General features: G+C 41.5%; 1 protein-coding gene across 1 annotated transcript in view; it reads right to left on the bottom strand.

Moving 5' to 3' along the window:
- LOC138968036 (paired mesoderm homeobox protein 2A-like) overlaps positions 1–20,088 on the bottom strand; it is a 39,027-nt gene extending 18,939 nt beyond the window's left edge. The window contains exon 1 of the mRNA XM_070340598.1: positions 19,754–20,088. Coding sequence (XP_070196699.1) covers positions 19,754–20,012 — 259 coding nt within the window. The 5' untranslated portion in view covers positions 20,013–20,088. The remainder of the gene's footprint in view (positions 1–19,753) is intronic.
- Between the last annotated feature and the right edge of the window lie 289 nt (positions 20,089–20,377).

The raw sequence follows: 20,377 nt of genomic DNA, 5'->3' as shown, positions 1-20,377 counted from the left end.
AACAACAAGTCGCGTAAGGCGAAAATACAATATTTAGTCAAGTAGCTGTCGAACTCACAGAATGAAACTGAACGCAATGCAACGCAGCAAGACCGTATACTCGTGGTCCACCGCTCACGGCATAGGCAGTGAAATTGACAAGAAGAGCGGGGTAGTGGTTACGCTATGCTGCATAGCACGCTTTTCTGTACCTCTCTTCGTTTTAACTTTCTGAGCGTGTTTTTAATCCAAACATATCATATCTATATATTTTTGGAATCAGGAACCGACAAGGAATAAGATGAAAGTGTTTTTAAATTGATTTCGAAAAAAAAAATTTGATAATAATTTTTATATATTTAATTTTCAGAGCTTGTTTTTAATCCGAATATAACATATTTATATGTTTTTGGAATCAGCAAATGATGGAGAATAAGATAAACGTAAATTTGGATCGTTTTATAATTTTTTATTTTTTTTTACAATTTTCAGATTTTTAATGACCAAAGTCATTAATTAATTTTTAAGCCACCAAGCTGAAATGCAATACCGAACCCCGGGCTTCGTCGAAGAGTACTTGACCAAAATTTCAACCAATTTGGTTGAAAAATGAGGGCGTGACAGTGCCGCCTCAACTTTCACGAAAAGCCGGATATGACGTCATCAAAGACATTTATCAAAAAAATGAAAAAAACGTTCCGAGATTTCATACCCAGGAACTCTCATGTCAAATTTCATAAAGATCGGTCCAGTAGTTTAGTCTGAATCGCTCTACACACACACACACACACACACACGCACGCACACACACACATACGCACATACACCACGACCCTCGTTTCGATTCCCCCCCGATGTTAAAATATTTAGTCAAAACTTGACTAAATATAAAAAACAGGACAGCGCTCGCCCATCAAGGGAGGCAAGTCGCGAGGCCACAAGGGAGGTAACCAATCTACCCCCTGTCGCGCATGGGGCGGAAATGGGCGGTTGTCCATGTGGCCACCGTTCTTCAAGTGAGACCACGCTAATGAAAAAAAAAATCTCTCCCTTTCCCTCCCCCCTCCCCCTTTTTCGTTCCCTGCGCTCCATTCCTTCCTCCTACACCACATTCAACTCACGTCGCACAACTTGACTATGATCGCATCAGCAGCAGGGACTTGAAACACAGTGTTGTCGTTTAGTTGCTTGTTAACAGCAAACAGAAACACTGTCACACGGTTTTACAATTACTAAGATTTGAAGAAGTGGACTGTGAATTTGGGGATTGTGATTTCAATTTTGAGGCAAAAACTGTTCAAATGTAATGCTTGTTTGGTACAGACGTCGCTAAACGTACAGTCTCTGCCATGCTCATCTTTCGTACAAAAAGACATACCAGAGATGCCCTAAAGCGTCGGCAGTCATCATTCTGAAGACACATACCCTCCCTGATCACATCATTCACCTCCCCCACCTTTTAAACGGAGACAAACAGTATTCTCTATAATTATTTGAACAGGAACATTTTTTCCACAGTACACTCGTTCATCGAACGTTCAGGCCGCTTTGGGCAAACCAGAATCAATGCTCCACAAGCCGGACAACAACTTTAATTTCTGCACATCTCCTACCCATCCCTCTTCTTTTTATTCCTCTTCTTCCCCTCCTTCCATCCTTTTACTGGGTGGCCGAGTGGTAACGCACTTGCGCTCGGAATCGAGAGGTTGCGTGTTCGACCCTGGGTCAGGCCGCTATTTTCTCCCCCCTTTCCTAACCTAGGTGGTGGGTTCAAGTGCTAGTCTTTCGGATGAGACGAAAAACCGAGGTCCCTTCGTGTACACTATATTGGGTGTGCACGTTAAAGACCCCACGATTGACAAAAGGGTCTTTCCTGGCAAAATTGTATTGGCATAGATAAAAAATGTCCATCAAAATACCCGTGTGACTTGGAATAAAGGCCGTGAAAGGTAAAGTTTCGCCTAACAGGCTTGAGGTTTGCTGGTCGATGTGAATGCGTTATATATTGTGTGTAAAAAATGTTTGTCTGTCTGTCTGTCTGTAAAAAATTCCATTTCACACGGCAGAAATTAGTATGTAAAGCGCAGAGAGCACAGTTAATTGTGGTTCGCGCTATATAAGCTCACCATAATAAATAATAATAATACTGTCTTTCTTTATAACGATTCTGCAACGTTTATTATGTTATTAATAGATTTGGTTTATTTAGACGAATTGTTCAGTCGTTACCGCCTTACGTTGTAATGTCCATGCAGGAACACCACTATAAGCTTTTCTAGCTTGTTGCTGTTACCAGTGTATTTTGTATACATGTCATGATTGTAACTTTTGTTAAAATACACTTATGTTTAAACCAAATTACAGACACATTTGCCGTAATTTTAGGCAGAACCGACGAACTTTTTTCACGCCGGGGGGAATGTGACGCAAACAACTGCCGCAAACGTCTTCAAACAAAACAATTTCGAAAACAAAGAGTTCTAGAAAGGCCATTACAAGGATTCATGTCTCTATAGACATGATATCGGAACAGCATCACCTCCGATTCTGCTCCAGTCTCATTGGGACCGGGAAATGGTCTGTGGCGCTGTGGTCAGTGTTTCTAAAGTCGGAAAATCAGAATTAGTTATTGAAGTCTCCAGCGTCTTGTCTCTGTCTCTGTGAGATGATCAGTTGTCGCTCCAACGAATATTTGTTTTGTTTTAATTTGTTTTGAGATGTTTCCATTTGGTCGTTTAAAAAGAGTAAGTTTCAAGTCGTGTCACGTAAAATAAGTATTTGCTTGAGTGCATGTCCTATTTGTATGCTTTGAATTGTTTCATGCGAAGAATTCTGAATAAAATTTTGTTTAAACCAAGTCGTTAATGTTCTGTCTCTGAGGTGACGTTGATACGCGTTGTCCGTTGGTCTCTCGGCGTGTTTCCATAACAAAGCTAGAAAAAGTTGTATAAAATTCATTGTGTTTTGTCACATGAGGTTCTCAAACCAAGCTGTCTTTCGATCTAAGGGGTTGGTGTCCATATCAAAGTTAAAGGATCAGAAAACAAGAATGTTAATAAGTTCATGGAACGATTAATCGACCAGACGAAATTCAAGTTCACCAGAACTTCGATCTATCGATTTACAATTTGGAGAAAGTAGAAATAACTCATGGAATCTTATCTTCAAGATATAGCGTAAAGAACAGTATCGCACAACCACTCTCTCTTTCGGTGACCATACTATCCGGCCACGTGACCCGTGGTACGGCACAGACCGAGTCGAGTCCAACCGACCGCCGCCGCCGGAAAGTTGATGGTGTCAGAGACGGCGAAATGGCGAGGAGGAATAATTACGCAGGCGGCGTGTATTCATTGGCGGAACAATTAGTCGTATGGCCGGATCCCTTTACACCCGTCCATCTGGGCCCGGCGTGGCGGCCGCTCCCTCGCCGGGTCGTTGTCGCTGTTGATGGTGGGTTTGGGTGGTCGCTGCTGCCGTCTTGTGACACTGCTCCTCACGCCTTGATGCCGCACAGACCGCTCTGACTAGTCCCCCCTGTCACTCCCCCCCCCCCCCTCCGTTTTGTCACCTCTCCCTCTCTCCTTCCATCCCGTGCTGTCACCTCCACAACACTCGAGTAGATCCTACGCCTCTCGCCTCGCATTCAGCTCACCTCCCTTCTTCTCTGTCACCCTCACTTCTCTATGTCACGTCCCCCCAACACTCACTGCTTCCGCTCTTACCTCTTACTTCCCGTCCCGAATAATATCTGTCCTGTTCCTCTTACCTCTAGAACTCCCCCCCCCCCCCCGCACCCCCCCCCCCCCACACACACACACACCGTCATCCCCATCCCACTCTCGCCGCATGTTTTCCACACCTATATTTTGCATGTTCTTTCTCTCATGTCTTACTGTTTCATGTGAAACCTTTCTCCTGTTCTTGCCCTGTAACACTTCAGACGACATCTTCCATCCTCATACGGCCATCCCAGTTACATCCACGTCAGTCTTGGCTTCTGAAAGTTACAGTTTCATTCCTGTATCTGTTTCTTTGGTCTCTTTGTACAACGAATCCCCCCCCATCCCCCCACTTTCCACATCCTTTGTCATGTAAGCTTGTCGTTGTTCTGCTTGTCAGTGTCTGTGTTTTGAATTGCATTTCAATCTACTATATAATACTGGTAGGATTTTCGGTGGTTTTTCGATTCCTGTCACCAAACCGCGCGGATTTGTGCCTTCTCCTTCGGTTGCTATGCCAACGTGACCCAGGAAATCGATTCCGCTAGGTCCCGACTTCCAATTTTGTCCACGAACAAAGTTTGAAGAGGTTTGTCTCGCAAATTTGAGTAGACAACAGTGAACTTTGACCTGAACTTTGACATCGCGGCGAAAGAGATCTGTGATTGGTTCTTCTTCAACTTTCGGTTCGACTAAACACGCGACCGCACCTCAGACGAACCTAGCTGTGTGTTTTATTTCTCTACCCCAGACGAACCTAAAATAATAAGAAGATAGATAGATCTGTTTATCTGTTAATGGAACTCCAAAATATTCCATAGATTTGTTTACTAAATAGTTCGAAACATTATCACCTGATAAGTCGCCGTATAACCTTATAGGTTCCAGCGACTAAATATTTTCCCCCGGTTCAACCATAGACATGTACGTCATCATGATCTCCCCTTAATTTGACCGTTATTTTGGCTGTCTTAGTGAAATGGTAAGATATATCTCTATGTTTTTTACATGTAAGTGTTCGGAAAAAATACAGTTATAGCAGCTATGTACAAAAATAAGCAGCATATGCTCTTTTCGCCAAAGTAAAGTCCTTTTTTCTTCTGGTTTCTTATATGTGTCACAGCACACCGCAAGCTTTTAGGCGAATAGCAAGTGAGTGGTATATATATATCATCAATTTTATAGTAGATAACGGTGTAAAATACTTACCATGTTCATGTCCGTTATACGTTTTCAATATTCCATATGTGTCATTTAATTGTGTGTTGCTTGATGCCATGTGTGTGTGTGTGTACATGACTATAAATAAGCATGGATGGATGTGTGCACTCGATTGTGTGTGTGAACCATGTATATATTTTCTGTTGTCAATTAGATATGTTATACTATGCGTTTGAATCATTAAGTATTTTAGACGTCATACTTTTTTTCGTATCTTCACGATGGCTTTTTACCCGTTTAAATTTTAATGCTTCCAACTTTCAAAGCGCTGCACGGCTGGGAAGAGATGCGCACTTTTATCACTGTTGTTCATGTAGACGTAATCATGGATTCATGCAAACGTCATACCTGCTGTATTTTATTTTGTTTGTTTGTATAGTCGCGTGCGGTCGCGCAGTCTTTTTGGTCAGTTCCGATTACCTCCCATTGATGCGAAAACCTATATGACTGTTTTTTGTTATTTTTCTCTCTGTTAATTCACCAGTGGCTATGTAACATGTGTTATACCTTATAGGTTCCAGCGACTAAATATTTTTCCCCGGTGCAACCATAGACATGTACGTCATCATGATCTCCCCTTAATTTGACCGTTATTTTGGCTGTCTTAGTGAAATGGTAAGATATATCTCTATGTTTTTTACATGTAAGTGTTCGGAAAAAATACAGTTATAGCAGTTATGTACAAAAATAAGCAGCATATGCTCTTTTCGCCAAAGTAAAGTCCTTTTTTCTTCTGGTTTCTTATATGTGTCACAGCACACCGCAAGCTTTTAGGCGAATAGCAAGTGAGTGGTATATATATATCATCAATTTTATAGTAGGTAACGGTGTAAATTACTTGCCATGTTCATGTCCATTATACGTTTTCCATATTCCATATGTGTCATTTAATTGTGTGTTGCTTGATGCCATGTATGTATGTATGTGTGTGTGTACATGACTTTAAATAAGCATGGATGGATGTGTGCACTCGATTGTGTGTGTGAACCATGTATATATTTTCTGTTGTCAATGTTGTCAATTACATATGTTATACTATGCGTTTGAATCATTAAGTATTTTAGACGTCATACTTTTTTTCGTATCTTCACGATGGCTTTTTACCCGTTTAAATTTTAATGCTTCCAACTTTCAAAGCGCTGCACGGCTGGGAAGAGATGCGCACTTTTATCACTGTTGTTCATGTAGACGTAATCATGGATTCATGCAAACGTCATACCTGCTGTATTTTATTTTGTTTGTTTGTATAGTCGCGTGCGGTCGCGCAGTCTTTTTGGTCAGTTCCGATTACCTCCCATTGATGCGAAAACCTATATGACTGTTTTTTGTTATTTTTCTCTCTGTTAATTCACCAGTGGCTATGTAACATGTGTTACAGAATTGCACCGGTGTAAGGGTTAACATTTTATTTTTCACCAAGAGAATATAATTCATTATATGCGGGATAATGTGCGGGGGGGGGGAGGGGTGCAAACAACATTTTCACAAGCACATAACCAACAAAATGACATCGCATGCGCAGCACACAAAGTGCGTAGCACGGGTACCACTAGTGATTGTTGAATACAACAGGTTTTCAACAAATACAAACACTTCAGTTCTGAAAGTAACTGTTCTGGTTCTAAGGATTGTGTGTTCCAACACGCAGCATTAAACCCCACCCACACACCCCACGCTCCCCCCCCCCCCCCCCGGCACTCACCCGCCCTCGAGTAAGTACAACGGAACCTCTCTTGCAGGTCCACCTGTTTAACACACACACACACACACACACACACACACACACACACACACACACACACACACACTTACCGCCTTTAAAGACCTTATTTTGTTTATTTACGTTTTTATGCTTTTTGTTTTTGTTTAACAGATTTTCTGCTCGTTATCTCGGTAAACTTACCCAACAGTTTCAGATTCACACCACCCTAAAACCAGCTTTTCTCGGTTTAGGGGCTGCCTTCTGATAGTACAGGGTCAACTTACCGTACCTCCCTCTGTGCTTCTTGTATGCTTCAACGTCTTCTCTGGACGTGCTCCTCCTCCTCCCACAACCACCCCCCCCCCCCACCCCACCCCACCCCTCCTCTCCCGCTCCCACCTCATGACCTCCCTTAGTTTCCTGCGCTGCGTTCGATCTTTACTCTCCGCCGGGTGACACCAACCTCCCTTGTCCGCTTTTAATTCCTCGCTTCTGGCCGCTCAGGGGTTTTAATCTAGGCTGGCAAAGACTGATTACACACGGTTTGGGCTGTCCGTGACGGGCATTGGAAAAAATATGTGGAGTTTATCATCGTCACTCGCCCACCTCCCATCCAAACCTCCCCGTCCCTCTTCTATATGCTGCCCCCTGCCTGCCAAACCTCACGCTCACAAATTAAAAGTAACCGGCAAGAGAGGACGTGTGAAAGAAAAATGTAGATGGGTTGCAAGGCAAGCGTGGCACTTTCGGAATGGCGACAGGATTTGAGTGAACACAGAACTGGCGAGATTCGCGGTAGGCGTTCCTTTCCTGTTAGACCATGAGCGAATTTGGAGCATACACTCTGTGTTTGTCTCTGTCTGTCTATATCTCTGTCTCTATGACTCTGTCTGTCTTTATATCTCTGTCTCTATGTCTCTGTCTGTCTTTATATCTCTGTCCCCGTGTCTCTGTCTACTTGTGTACGCGTCTGAGAAATGCAATGGATCTCAAGACCAACTTTCTGCGATAGCAATCGGTCATTTGAAAGACCGACAGAAGGCCGTATACGACCTTTACTTTCCATGATAACAGATACCATCCTACCCGAGTAAAATATCATCTGCACAAGCACACGGTCATCTGTTCAAGTTTCAAACCAAACATCAACAGCTAGCCTGGCTGCTGCCTGGGCACAGTAACATTTTTCTGAGATTTAACGTAGCAGATTTGCATAAGTGCCGGGCAAAAAGTTAATTCAGTAACATAAATAAACCAAAGCAAAGCAAAGCAAATCCAATCAAAGCAAAACAAACCAAACCAAACCAAATCATAACAAACCTAAACAAACCAAAATAAAATAAACCAAAACAAATTAAAACAAACTAAACCAAAACAAACCAAACCAGACCAAAACAATCAACAACAACAACAACAACAACAACAACAACAACAACAACAACAACAACAGCAACAACGTGTTAACGTTGTCATGTGTGTATATGAATATGAAAATGATATCGGTTTAAAAACCAATCCGTTCTATGTCAGCAGAAGTCCTGAATCCACAATCGCGCGGTTGTACGTATGCATTGTGAATCCGTTCCTATGATATGTTCTTTCGTCACCAAAATCAACCGAAGTCAGGAGCAAAACACATTAAAAACAACAACAAAACAAAAACAAAAAACAAAAAACTAAATATTTAAAAAAAATCGAGAGGTGTTTATGAATGCGCTGCGGTAGAAATCTGGCCGCAGCGGCTCTCGAACGTATGAATGTGCATATATATATGTGCACACTGTATATCACTGAACGGAAGGAAATTTGCATCGGGCACGTTCACACTGGGACGATGTGGGTCTAACGAAGCATTCCCGAGTCGAACAGTGTACGGAATATGACCACTGAGCAATAGGAGTAACTCAAGTCGGACAAGTGCGCCGGAACGGACGTAATAGGTTTTGATCCGGAAGCGTTCGTTTTCTTCGTGTTTGCTTTGTTTTGGGACAGGATTTTTTACGCCAATTATCCCGTGTAGTGACGAGCCTAAAGGAAACAATTTCTCATCAAAAGGCAAGCAATCGACTCGGTGACTTTTCGCACAAGCGCGGGCGCCATCCCGGCAAGCGCCCATTCTGACGGCACGCGCCCGCCACGCGATCGAGCGCAACCATCCCTTGCACTCGGCCTGCAAAAAGATGGCCGTTTATGCCACCAGCCGAGTGCACGGCCACTTTGCCAAGACGCGGCCGCTACAAGCCAGTGGTTTTTAATCGAGGCGGCACCCGTTTTGATTAATGCTGGGGGGGACTGATTGGGGGATAATGGTTGAGGGGAAGGCAGTGTAATATTAATCACAGAGCCCATCTCCAGTGGGCTGCATTAGCACGATTACCCCCTCGCTGTTGGGAGAACGAGGGAGGGAGGAAGGGAGGCAGGGAAACAGCCGCTTGACATTTGGCCTTTTTTTACACCCCGGATGAAGTGAATTACTGCTGCGGCCTTGTATTCATTTGAACAGCATGAATTAAATTTCGTTCTGATGAAATTGTTACACTAGAAGCCTGAATAGCTGGCCTGATTAATTGAGATCAGAAGGAGAGGCAGAAGGGGGAGCCGCGTGCTAAAGGCAAAACAACGGCCGCCGACTTACAATCACTTGACGCACTAGCCGGTTACTCGCCTGATTACCAATAAATACGGCTTAATGCTCAGCACAGCACTGAGTCTCGGGAATACAAACATTTTATTCAAAATGAATAGCCTGAAACAATAACTAGCAACCAATTCGGGCACACACTCAAGCAAAAGCATATCCTACGTGACCCAAACAATACCATATTACACAAATCTACAGCGATGGTGGACCTGTTCTTAAATGGATACAACTGATCTGGTCGTTTGGGGGGGAGGGGGGGGACTCTGGAAAATGTTTGAATCTGCAGAATCTGGGGAATACACTGTACGTTAATCTAGACGCACACGGCATGATTTGCCCGAAAAAGCACCATAGGCATGTTAACCCTTTCACTGGTGCAATTCTGTAACACATGTTACATAGCCACTGGTGAATTAACCCTTACACTGGTGCAATTCTGTAACACATGTTACATAGCCACTGGTGAATTAACAGAGAGAAAAATAACAAAAAACGGTCATATAGGTTTTCGCATCCATGGGAGGTAATCGGAACCGACCAAACAGACTGAGCCAGTAGCGCGACATGTGTCGTGACAACCAAGTGACAGTATACGTAAAGTAGCGCGACATATGTCGCGACAGCCAGCCTAAGGCTTAACTAATCAAAGTTAGTGAATTAACGTCTATGCGCTGCTCCAACCCGATGCTGGAAACAAAAATAGTCCTGGCGGCTAGACGAGTAGCGCCCTCTATGGCGCGGCGTCCTAGTTACAGTCACACGTACACAAATACCATATTGCATCAAGGGAAGTAAACTTATCCAACTCTCACAAAGAGTGCCAGTGCCTAACTTACGAAGTTTAATCAAGCTTCCAAAACACTTATTTTTTCAAAGAAACGACAATCCTCTGCGCGGTAGCATTATTTGTAACACAGAATCTTATAGTATAATTTTCGAAGCTTTCTAAGGGCCTGTTTCTTCGATATTATCCCTTTAACTCACCAAGGAAAATGCAAAAGCTTGATTAAACAGAGGAATCTTGATTTATTTGCCGATGCATTTGGATTTGTCAGGTGAAAAATGAGGGGTGAGGAAAAGAAACTTTTACTGCAATTGTGTCATTTCCTACCAGCACAGGAAGAATAGAGATAATAATTCCAGGCCCCCGAACAACTGGTGGGAAATCTGTGTTTTTTTCGTTGCATTCGATGTCTGTCCTCTGTCCGTCTGGTTCTCTGTCTCAAGACCGTCAATAAATTAGATATCGGTCGACCACTTTCGCAGCATCTTCGCTTCTTCGGGTTTCAATGAGCATTTGGCCGGGCGTCAATTCTTAATTATTGTGTAATTATTGTTGATATATATTTTTTTCTTAATTAAAAACGAGACAACGGATGCAGCAGGTGGAGAAATAAATATGGGATAATTTGAATCTTTTTTCCATGCGGTTTGGAAAATATTCCTTGGAACTATCCTGATTGAAACAGATAGAAGTACACAACATGCAATAAATTCGTGCACCGTGTGCATGTGTTGGTTGTAGCTGTACACTCGCGTTGCATTAGCCGAAGGCAAAATGTCTGTTTGCTACCTAATACATAAGCTATACTGAAAGGCATACATTCTGCAAATAGTGCATTGAACGATTTTGCTCTCAAACGAAAATCAGATTGAACCTGTAATTTGTAGTTGACATCTTGAGTGTCGGAGCAAATGTTTCACGCTGTCAGCGTACGCTTTGCAGTATTGCTGATCCAGCCACAGCTCACTGTGCTAATGAAGACAATGGGCTGAACGGGAGACAATAACGTAAAACAGATAGTGTATGGCCCTATAAAATGCAACTGGCTGTTTGGCTGTATCAGATATCGCAATCATGCCACGACTTGATGAAGGAGAGAGACAGCAAGCGATTGGGATGCTTAGAGCTGGCCAAAGCATTGAACGTGATGAACACTGAACGTTTTCCGAAATCATTGCGCTTGGACTCAGTCACTTTTTTTGAAAAATTGTCATTTCATGATGTTTTATTCAAAATCAATAAAGCGAAGGTTTATAAACACTAAAATGGCCAATAAATAAAATATTCAAACATTGAAAACATTCACCACTGAGTTGATTTTTTGTGATTTTTTAAAGTTCAGTTTGCGGAATTTATGCCTCTCGGTATATATGCCGTGTAAACCATCATTTAAAGCACCACCGATATGTCCAGAATTGTATATGGGATCAGACTACCTTTCCATCTGGAGGCTGATGCCAAAAATCTACAGTCCGCTTTCTGCACCGAGTGGGAATGCTTTGCTGAATTAAGTTCGCACAATGACACCTACGTCATCGATCCTTCTTCAGCTGTGCAAACTTTGTTTTTTGCAGCGTGGGTTACTTCGAAATTTAAATTTTGCACACGCTCGTTTGTCTGCTGTAATTATTTACCGTACTTTCCGGGTGACAAGGCGCTTCGTTATCTAAGACGCACCCCCTTCTTTTTAAAAAAAATTGTAATCCAGTCATCCATTGGACGCAGGGGGCTGATAGGGCGCACCAAAATTGAAAAAGTATACCGGTAATGAAAATAAGCCGGAGAGATCAAAGCCAGGTCCATTGTTTATAGACACGACCTTCTTCCCAGGGATCAATGACCCAGTTTTTGCCATGAGAGGTGGTTCCTGTCATATCTGAGAGAGGAAACACTTCCTGCTTCGGGGTCAGTGACCGGTCAGTGACCGAGTTTAACAGAGTCGAACTCTGTGTGTGCGGCGAGATCAAAGACATTGTGATAGCTGGGTGGCCTTGTTTATAGACACGACCTTCTTCCCAGGGGTCAATGACCCAGTTTTTGCCATGAGAGGTGGTTCCCCTGTCATATCTGAGAGAGGAAATACTTCCTGCACCGGGTCAGTGACCGGTCAGTGACCGAGTTTAACAGAGTGGAAATAATTATGTGTGCTCTGTGTGTGCGGCCAGATCAAAGGCAGGCATTGTGATAGCTGGGTGGCTTGAGAGCTCGAGGAAACTTGGCCAGGGCAGTACCTAGTAGCTGAAACATGCATTATCACAAGTTGTTTGACTGGTACTCAGGCGGTCTCTTTGATTTTTTTCGTATTTCATACACGGATTAGACGCTTCGTTATACAAGACGCAGGGGTCGAACTCGAGGAAAAAAGTCGCGCCTTATGACCCGGAAAGTACGGTATAGATTTTAAAACCCAAATATTGAATTATCATGTTTAAGTTTCTTTGAGAAGAAAGGCTTCTTTGACTAAGACGCATTCACTAGTCAAACATACGAGTATGGATTGAGTAGTCACGAATAGCTGTATAGATGCATTGCTCACTTGAACATGCATTGTTTTGACTGAGAAAAAATTTATCTGTAAGACACAAAAACGATGTTATATTGACCCCATGCTTATTTTTTACAGTGACAAATGTGTTGCTGTGTATGTTCGTATCAGTCCCCGTGGATGGTAGCCCACATTGCACACAAACAATAACATTAGCATGAGCGCTGAATGACTACCGTTCCGAGCAGTGAAAGAGGGTCATCGCACCGTCTGTACGTGTGCATGAAAAAGAGAGGCAACGACACCAACGAAGAGATTTCGTTGAGTGCATGTAAGCTGATCTACTATTCCGTTTAACTTTTTCCCCGGGGAAAGTGCTATCGATGTGCCGTAGACTGGGCAGCGGAGCTGGAAGCCGTCTCTAAGTTAGTGTTGGGAAGAAGCGACATTGGATTATCTGATCCGACTTTCAACCTTCATGATTACTTAAGAGTTCAACCGATTTGTTCTTCACTTTTCTTTTAAAATAAATTTTGTTTAATGTTTTCTATATCTCCACATGTTTCGCCTTGAACCATTCTGTTCTTTGGTCAAGTATAAGACAAAAAAGACACCCTCGAATGAAAGCAAAATAAAGAAAGAAAAAAAATAACAAACTATCAAAACATGCAAACAAACAAACAAACAAACAAACAAACAAACAAACAAACAAACTAACTAACTAACAAACAAACTAACAAACAAAAATAAGAAAACAAAAGTCACTCACGCACACACACAAGTACAAACAAACGAATAAAGAAAATAAATATCGACAGCTAAAACGACCAGAAAGAAGTGGATGTTTGAAGAGGGTGTAAGGACTACAGGGAAAGCTCCTTCCTCCCGGTGAAACTTCGCCACACATCCGTCTAGAGATGTTTTACGTGCGCAAATGGCATGTTTTCACTTGGAAACATACCATAAATGAACAGACCAAAACAGGACATTTCTCTGCATAGAGATTTGTTTTTTTTTTGTTTTTTTTGTTTTGCGGTATGCTAAATTTATTCCGAAATTGACGACTTTTTTAAAGTTCAAAATATTATTACTAATGCAGCAAAATATTCGACTCCGCACAGCAAGCAGCCAGGCTGTCAATCTTTTGTATGCGTTCAAGGGGGAGGATGCTCAGATCTGTTAGGCTGACTTGATCGTTCATACCGGAAGGAGGGAGCAGTAAGCGAAAGCACTTAGAAGTATAACACGCTTGACTGACGTTCCTTGATTTTTTGTTTCCCATTACTGTTTGATTGGTTTTATTCATTCATTTATTTATTTATTTATTTATTTATTTATTTATTTATTTATTTATTTATTTATTCATTCATTTTTGTATTTATTCATTTATTTACTTATTCATTTAGGGCGGATGTAGCTCAGTCGGTAGCGCGCTGGATTTGTATCCAGTTGGCCGCTGTCAGCGTGAGTTCGTCCCCACGTTCGGCGAGAGATTTATTTCTCAGAGTCAACTTTGTGTGCAGACTCTCCTCGGTGTCCGAACACCCCCGTGTGTACACGCAAGCACAAGACCAAGTGCGCACGAAAAAGATCCTGTAATCCATGTCAGAGTTCGGTGGGTTATAGAAACACGAAAATACCCAGCATGCTTCCTCCGAAAGCGGCGTATGGCTGCCTAAATGGCGGGGTAAAAACGGCCATACACGTAAAAGCCGTGGGAGTTTCAGCCCATGAACGAACAAACAAACAAACTTATTCATTTATTTTTTTAATAAAATAAATGTACTTACCTTCTCTACTTTTTCATTTCTTTCTTTCTATTTTCCTTTCTCTATTCATTTCGCAGGTTCAACAAGAGCAATTTGATGCCCAGTCTATTCCTCGGGGTCTCGCTATACAACAATTGTACGAGTCGGTGGCGGAATAAATGGAAGTGGTTGAATATTTTAAGAAGGGGGATGGATAGAAAGTATTATTATTTTTTATTATGGTGAGCTTATATAGCGCGAACCACAATTAACTGTGCTCTCCGCGCTTTACATATTAATTTCTGCCGTGTGAAATGGAATTTTTTTTACAGACAGACAGACAAACAAACATTTTTTACACACAATATATAACGCATTCACATCGACCAGCAAACCTCAAGCCTGTTAGGCGAGCATTCACCTTTCGCGGCCTTTATTCCAAGTCACACGGGTATTTGATGGACATTTTTATCTATGCCTATACAATTTTGCCAGGAAAGCCCCTTTTGTCAATCGTGGGATCTTTAACGTGCACACCCCAATATAGTGTACACAAAGGGACCTCGGTTTTTCGTCTCATCCGAAAGACTAGCACTTGAACCCACCACCTTTTTCTCATCGGATTTCACATTGAATAAAATTTGTTAGAGACACACACAAAATTTATTTTAAAAAAAAAAAACCCACTCAAAGCAAGGTACATGCTTTTTCCAGGGGTGGGGTTCCGGATTTGGCTATGATTATTCAACGCAGTGTTTGCACGACGCAAGCACGTATACGCAAGCACGCACGCACGCACCCACACACTCAACCACACACGCACGCACGCACGCACGCACACACACACACACACGCACGCACGCACACACACACACACACACACACACACACGCACGCACGCACGCACACACACACACACACACACACATGTATATATATACACACAAACAACTACAACTGCATGGTCAGCCCGACACTACATGCAACCAGTTTTAACCAAGGCGTAATGTCAAGATTCCGTTATTTTGATACGAAATCATTGTATAATCAAATGCCATCGCAACCGAATCGGTGAATTATTTCCTGGTATGTTATGTACAAATGTAACCAGATAAAGATTGGAAGCATCCGCTTGATGCAAACACTGATGACGGCATGGAGAATGCCCACATAATATAATTATTTTTGCGCTATACATTGGTTATCTGTCAAAGAAAGAAGAAGAAAAAATGTGTTTGAAGGCGCTTTGCGGCATTTTGAATACGCTCATCAGATATTGGCCATCCTCGTTTAAAACATCTTCCTTCCCGTGTAGAAATAATCATGTCAACGACCGCAGTTCTAGCTGTCCAGTCTTTCACGTTAAATAAAGGAATTATTTCACAGGGACACATACCCAGAATCACTTGCGTGGTTGCGTTCTGTGCATGGCGAGGTTTTTTTTTTTTTTTTTTTTTTTTTTTGTGCTGAATTAATCGAGCATAGTGACATAGGTGTTACTTGCGAAATCTGATTCATCAGAAGAAAAAAATCCTACTCAGCACAGGAAGCATCAAGGCTTTTGATTGGTGGAGCGTATTAAAGCAGCAGGATGCTTTTATTATATTTAGTCAAGTTTTGACTAAATATTTTAACATCGAGGGGGAATCGAAACGAGGGTCGTGGTGTATGTGCGTGCGTGCGTGCGTGTGTGTGTGTGTGTGTGTGTGTGTGTGTGTGTGTAGAGCGATTCAGACTAAACTACTGGACCGATCTTTATGAAATTTGACATGAGAGTTCCTGGGTATGAAATCCCCAGATTTTTTTCATTTTTTTTTTATAAATGTCTTTGATGACGTCATATCCGGCTTTTCGTGAAAGTTGAGGCGGCACTGTCACGCCCTCATTTTTCAACCAAATTGGTTGAAATTTTGGTCAAGTAATCTTCGACGAAGCCCGGGGTTCGGTATTGCATTTCAGCTTGGTGGCTTAAAAATTAATTAATGACTTTGGTCATTAAAAATCTGAAAATTGTAAACAAAACAAAAAAATTTATAAAACGATCCAAATTTACGTTTATCTTATTCTCCATCATTTGCTGATTCCAAAAACATATAAATATGTTATATTCGGATTAAAAACAAGCTCTGAAAATTAAATATATAAAAATTATTATCAAAATTAAATTGTCCAAATCAATTTAAAAACACTTTCATCTTATTCCTTGTCGGTTCCTGATTCCAAAAACATATCGATATGATATGTTTGGATTAAAAACACGCTCAGAAAGTTAAAACAAAGAGAGGTACAGAAAAGCGTGCTATCCTTCTTAGCGCAACTACTACCCCGCTCTTCTTGTCAATTTCACTGCCTTTGCCATGAGCGGTGGCCTGACGATGCTACGAGTAAAATGGCATTGCGTTCAGTTTCATTCTGTGAGTTCGACAGCTACTTGACTAAATATTGTATTTTCGCCTTACGCGACTTGTTCCCTTTACAACACTCAAAGATCGGTGGTTCAGAACATGATCGCTTACACGAGAAGAACTATATCTTTAAAAAGCGCTTTTATATATACTTCACAGTTGCCGGCCGGGCTGTGTGGTTATGTAAAATGAAAAAAAAGTGGACGAGCTTATTTCCTCCATAACATGTCAACAGATGAGAGTCGGATAGTGAACGTAAGTATAAGAAAGAACTTTAATTATAAGTGAGAAAATTATACAGAAAGAAAGAAAATAGGAACGGAAAAGAAAGAAATAAAGAATGAAAGTGTAAGCAAACAAAAGAAAGACAAATCAAAAAAGAACGAGCAACAAACAAACAAACAAACTCACACACACAAAAACACAACAACAACAAAAACAAAAACAAACAAAAACAAACAAACAAACAAACAAACAAACAAACTAACAAACAGACAAACAAACAAACAAACAGACAAACAAACAAACAAACAAACAAACAAACAAACAGACAAACAAACAGACAAACAAACAGACAAACAAACAGACAAACAAACAAACAGACAAACAAACAAACAGACAAACAAACAAACAAACAGACAAACAAACAAACAAACAGACAAACAAACAGACAAACAAACAGACAAACAAACAGACAAACAAACAAACAAACAGACAAACAAACAAACAGACAAACAAACAAACAAACAGACAAACAAACAAACAAACAGACAAACAAACAGACAAACAAACAGACAAACAAACAAACAGACAAACAAACAAACAGACAAACAAACAAACAAACAGACAAACAAACAAACAAACAGACAAACAAACAGACAAACAAACAGACAAACAAACAGACAAACAAACAAACAAACAGACAAACAAACAAACAGACAAACAAACAAACAAACAGACAAACAAACAAACAAACAAACAAACAAACAAACAAACAGACAAACAAACAAACAAACAAACAAACAAACAAACAGACAAACAAACAAACAAACAGACAAACAAACAAACAAACAAACAAACAAACAAGCAAACTGACAAACAAACAAACAATAAAAAAGAAAGACTCGAAAGAACGAGAAAGAAACAAGCAAACAAGCCAACAAATAATTGAACAAACATACGCACAAAGTCGATAAATAAACATGTATAAACGAACGAATATACCAACAACAAAAAGCGAAGGAATGCAACAAGGAACGGACGGACAAACATACGGTAACATGAAAATAAAAGCATTTAGGTCAAGGACTGGAGACAAAAGTCCACATCCAATATCAATCCACATCCAAGAAAATGTCAAAAATTACGAATCATTTTCGAAAAACGTTTCGCTCTAGAATCTACAGTGAATGTACGTTGAAATAAGTTTTGTTTTGTTAATTCCGAAATTTGACTAAACTCGCATAGTATTGAAGCGAAAAACAAACGAACGAGCGAACAAGGTAGGCTCCTGAATTCAACTGAGACTATAGTCGGTACGAATCATTAACTTTGGAAACCGTGGTGGTTTTTTAATCAAACCATATTGCCAAATTTTTTTAAGAGTCCGAACAGGCTAAGTACGTTGCTTTTCTTTTGCAAATTGTAATTAAAACAAAACATTATTTTGGAAAAGAGAAAAAATTAGGAGGAAAGAAAGGAAGTTGTAAGAAAGAAAAACAAGAAAAAGAAAAAAGGAAAGATAAAAGGAAGGAAACAAAACCGAAAGAAAGAACACCGCTATAGTTATTTTCAAACGTTCTTTTTCTATGAATTTCAAAGTGTGTCGGATTGTTCCAAAAATGTAAACATTAAAAGCAGAAAGAAAGAAAGAAAGAGTTTAAAGAAAGAATTTAAAAAAGAAAAGAAAGAAAGAAAGAATAAACTTGAAGAAAGAAAGAACGAAAGAAAAAGAGAAAGAAAGAAAGAAAGAAAGAAAGAAAAAAAGAAAGCAACAGAAAGTGTTCGACTAAGCACAGAAATAACTAATATCTTATTAGAAAACACGACAGAAAGCATGTAAGAAAAATGAGCGGGAATGCAGGAAAGGAATAACGAGACAAAGAAGAAACGAAGGAGAGAGCTAATTAATGAAAGAATGACCTGACAAAATTAACGAATAAGCACGTAAAATAAATACGCAAGCACATACTTTTAAACAAATTATAAAAGACGATCAATGACAGGAAAAATGTGTCTTCATCTATAAGCCGATAGAAGTAAAAGCCAACGAAACAGATGAAAGTAAGTAGAAAATGAAATAGCCGAAACCAAAAGTCTGGACGCATTATACAAGAAGAAGAGGGTAAAGATGTAGAAATGACGATACAAGTCCAAATGTTAAAAACCGGACAAGAAACCAACACACTTCTCCGGTCCCAGCTGTCAGAAAGTTTCAGTCTAAGAATTGTGATTAATTCTTTTGGCCCCGGTCTCACACGGGGGAGCGCCACAAACAATGTTTGGGTGTATGTGCACATCCCTTAATATGATTTCCACCGATCTGCTGCACACACGCGGCACCCCAAACTCGGTTAGCCAAGACTAAAACAATTTGCGCGGTTCAAATCGTATTTTGTTCCGATTTGCTTTCACAATATGAAATTTGGAGGCCAAGGAGACGTTTTTTGGGTGGCGGTAATGAGCGGGGGGAGCCGGAGTTTAACAAGGTAAGGTCTAATCGCGGCACCTCCACAGGGCGGGGGGGCCAGACGTAACGAGGTAAGCAGCAATTATGACACTCGTCTGCCCTCCGCCGCCTCGCCACTCGTCCTTGATCCGCACACGTGTAGCGCCCTGTCTAACCTTTTGACGGCCCTAACTCGATATCACCTCGCCAGCTTGTACTTAGCCCCGCTAAACGCTAATCAACTCAGCGATAATCCGATACTTTCAATCGCTGGCCCAAACTTTTCACTCACTTAGCTCTGACACTGGGGACGCATTACTGGCCGGGGTGGGCACTGACAAAAAGGAGGCACACACAGAGAGACAGAGAGATAGGAGAAAGGGGTGGGTTGAGCTTACCGGTAGGGAAGACGGGTGCATGTTGCGGGTGGTCTCGTGGTCTGGGTACCACGCCGCAGCTGGTCCCGGTGGGTAGCCCGGGGTTGGACACGGTCGGGAAGGACCTCACTCCGTTGTAGCGGTAAGTCTGCCCCATCTGACCGAAGGGTCCCGAGTCAGCGTACGAACAGGGAATGTTGCAGTTGGGTAGCGAGGCATCCATCCCGGGTATACCGCACTGACCATCGAAGGTGGGCTGGTTGAGATAGGTGTAGTCCATGTTGGTCGGTCAGTGTCGTGCTCCGTGTGATGCTGGTCTGGTTCTCCCCGTCCGTCTCGATCAGTCGCTGAGCTCCGTTCTGTCAGCGCCTTTTAATTTAGCGATGGCAAATTTCCGTAATAGCGTTCAAAAGATTGTTTTTAAAATACAACAGGTTCCAGGTAATGGTTTTTGGCCCCCAAAATGGCAGTAGTTGAGAGGAGAAGCGGCAATGAGGTTAGCCCGGCCGCCAGAGAGCAGGGCAGCGCAGAGGTAAGAGCTAATTCTCACGCGAATTCGCCGCTTAGGATCGCTTTACGCCCAGATTCGATTAGAGAGCGAGCGGCCAGCCGAAGGATGCAGAAGCAAATTCTATCTGCCGGATA

Source organism: Littorina saxatilis, linkage group LG6, assembly GCF_037325665.1.
Source record: "Littorina saxatilis isolate snail1 linkage group LG6, US_GU_Lsax_2.0, whole genome shotgun sequence".
Classification (NCBI taxonomy): Eukaryota; Metazoa; Mollusca; class Gastropoda; order Littorinimorpha; family Littorinidae; genus Littorina; species Littorina saxatilis.
Note: the sequence above shows the minus strand (reverse complement) of the source record. Positions and strands in the feature narration are given on the sequence as shown.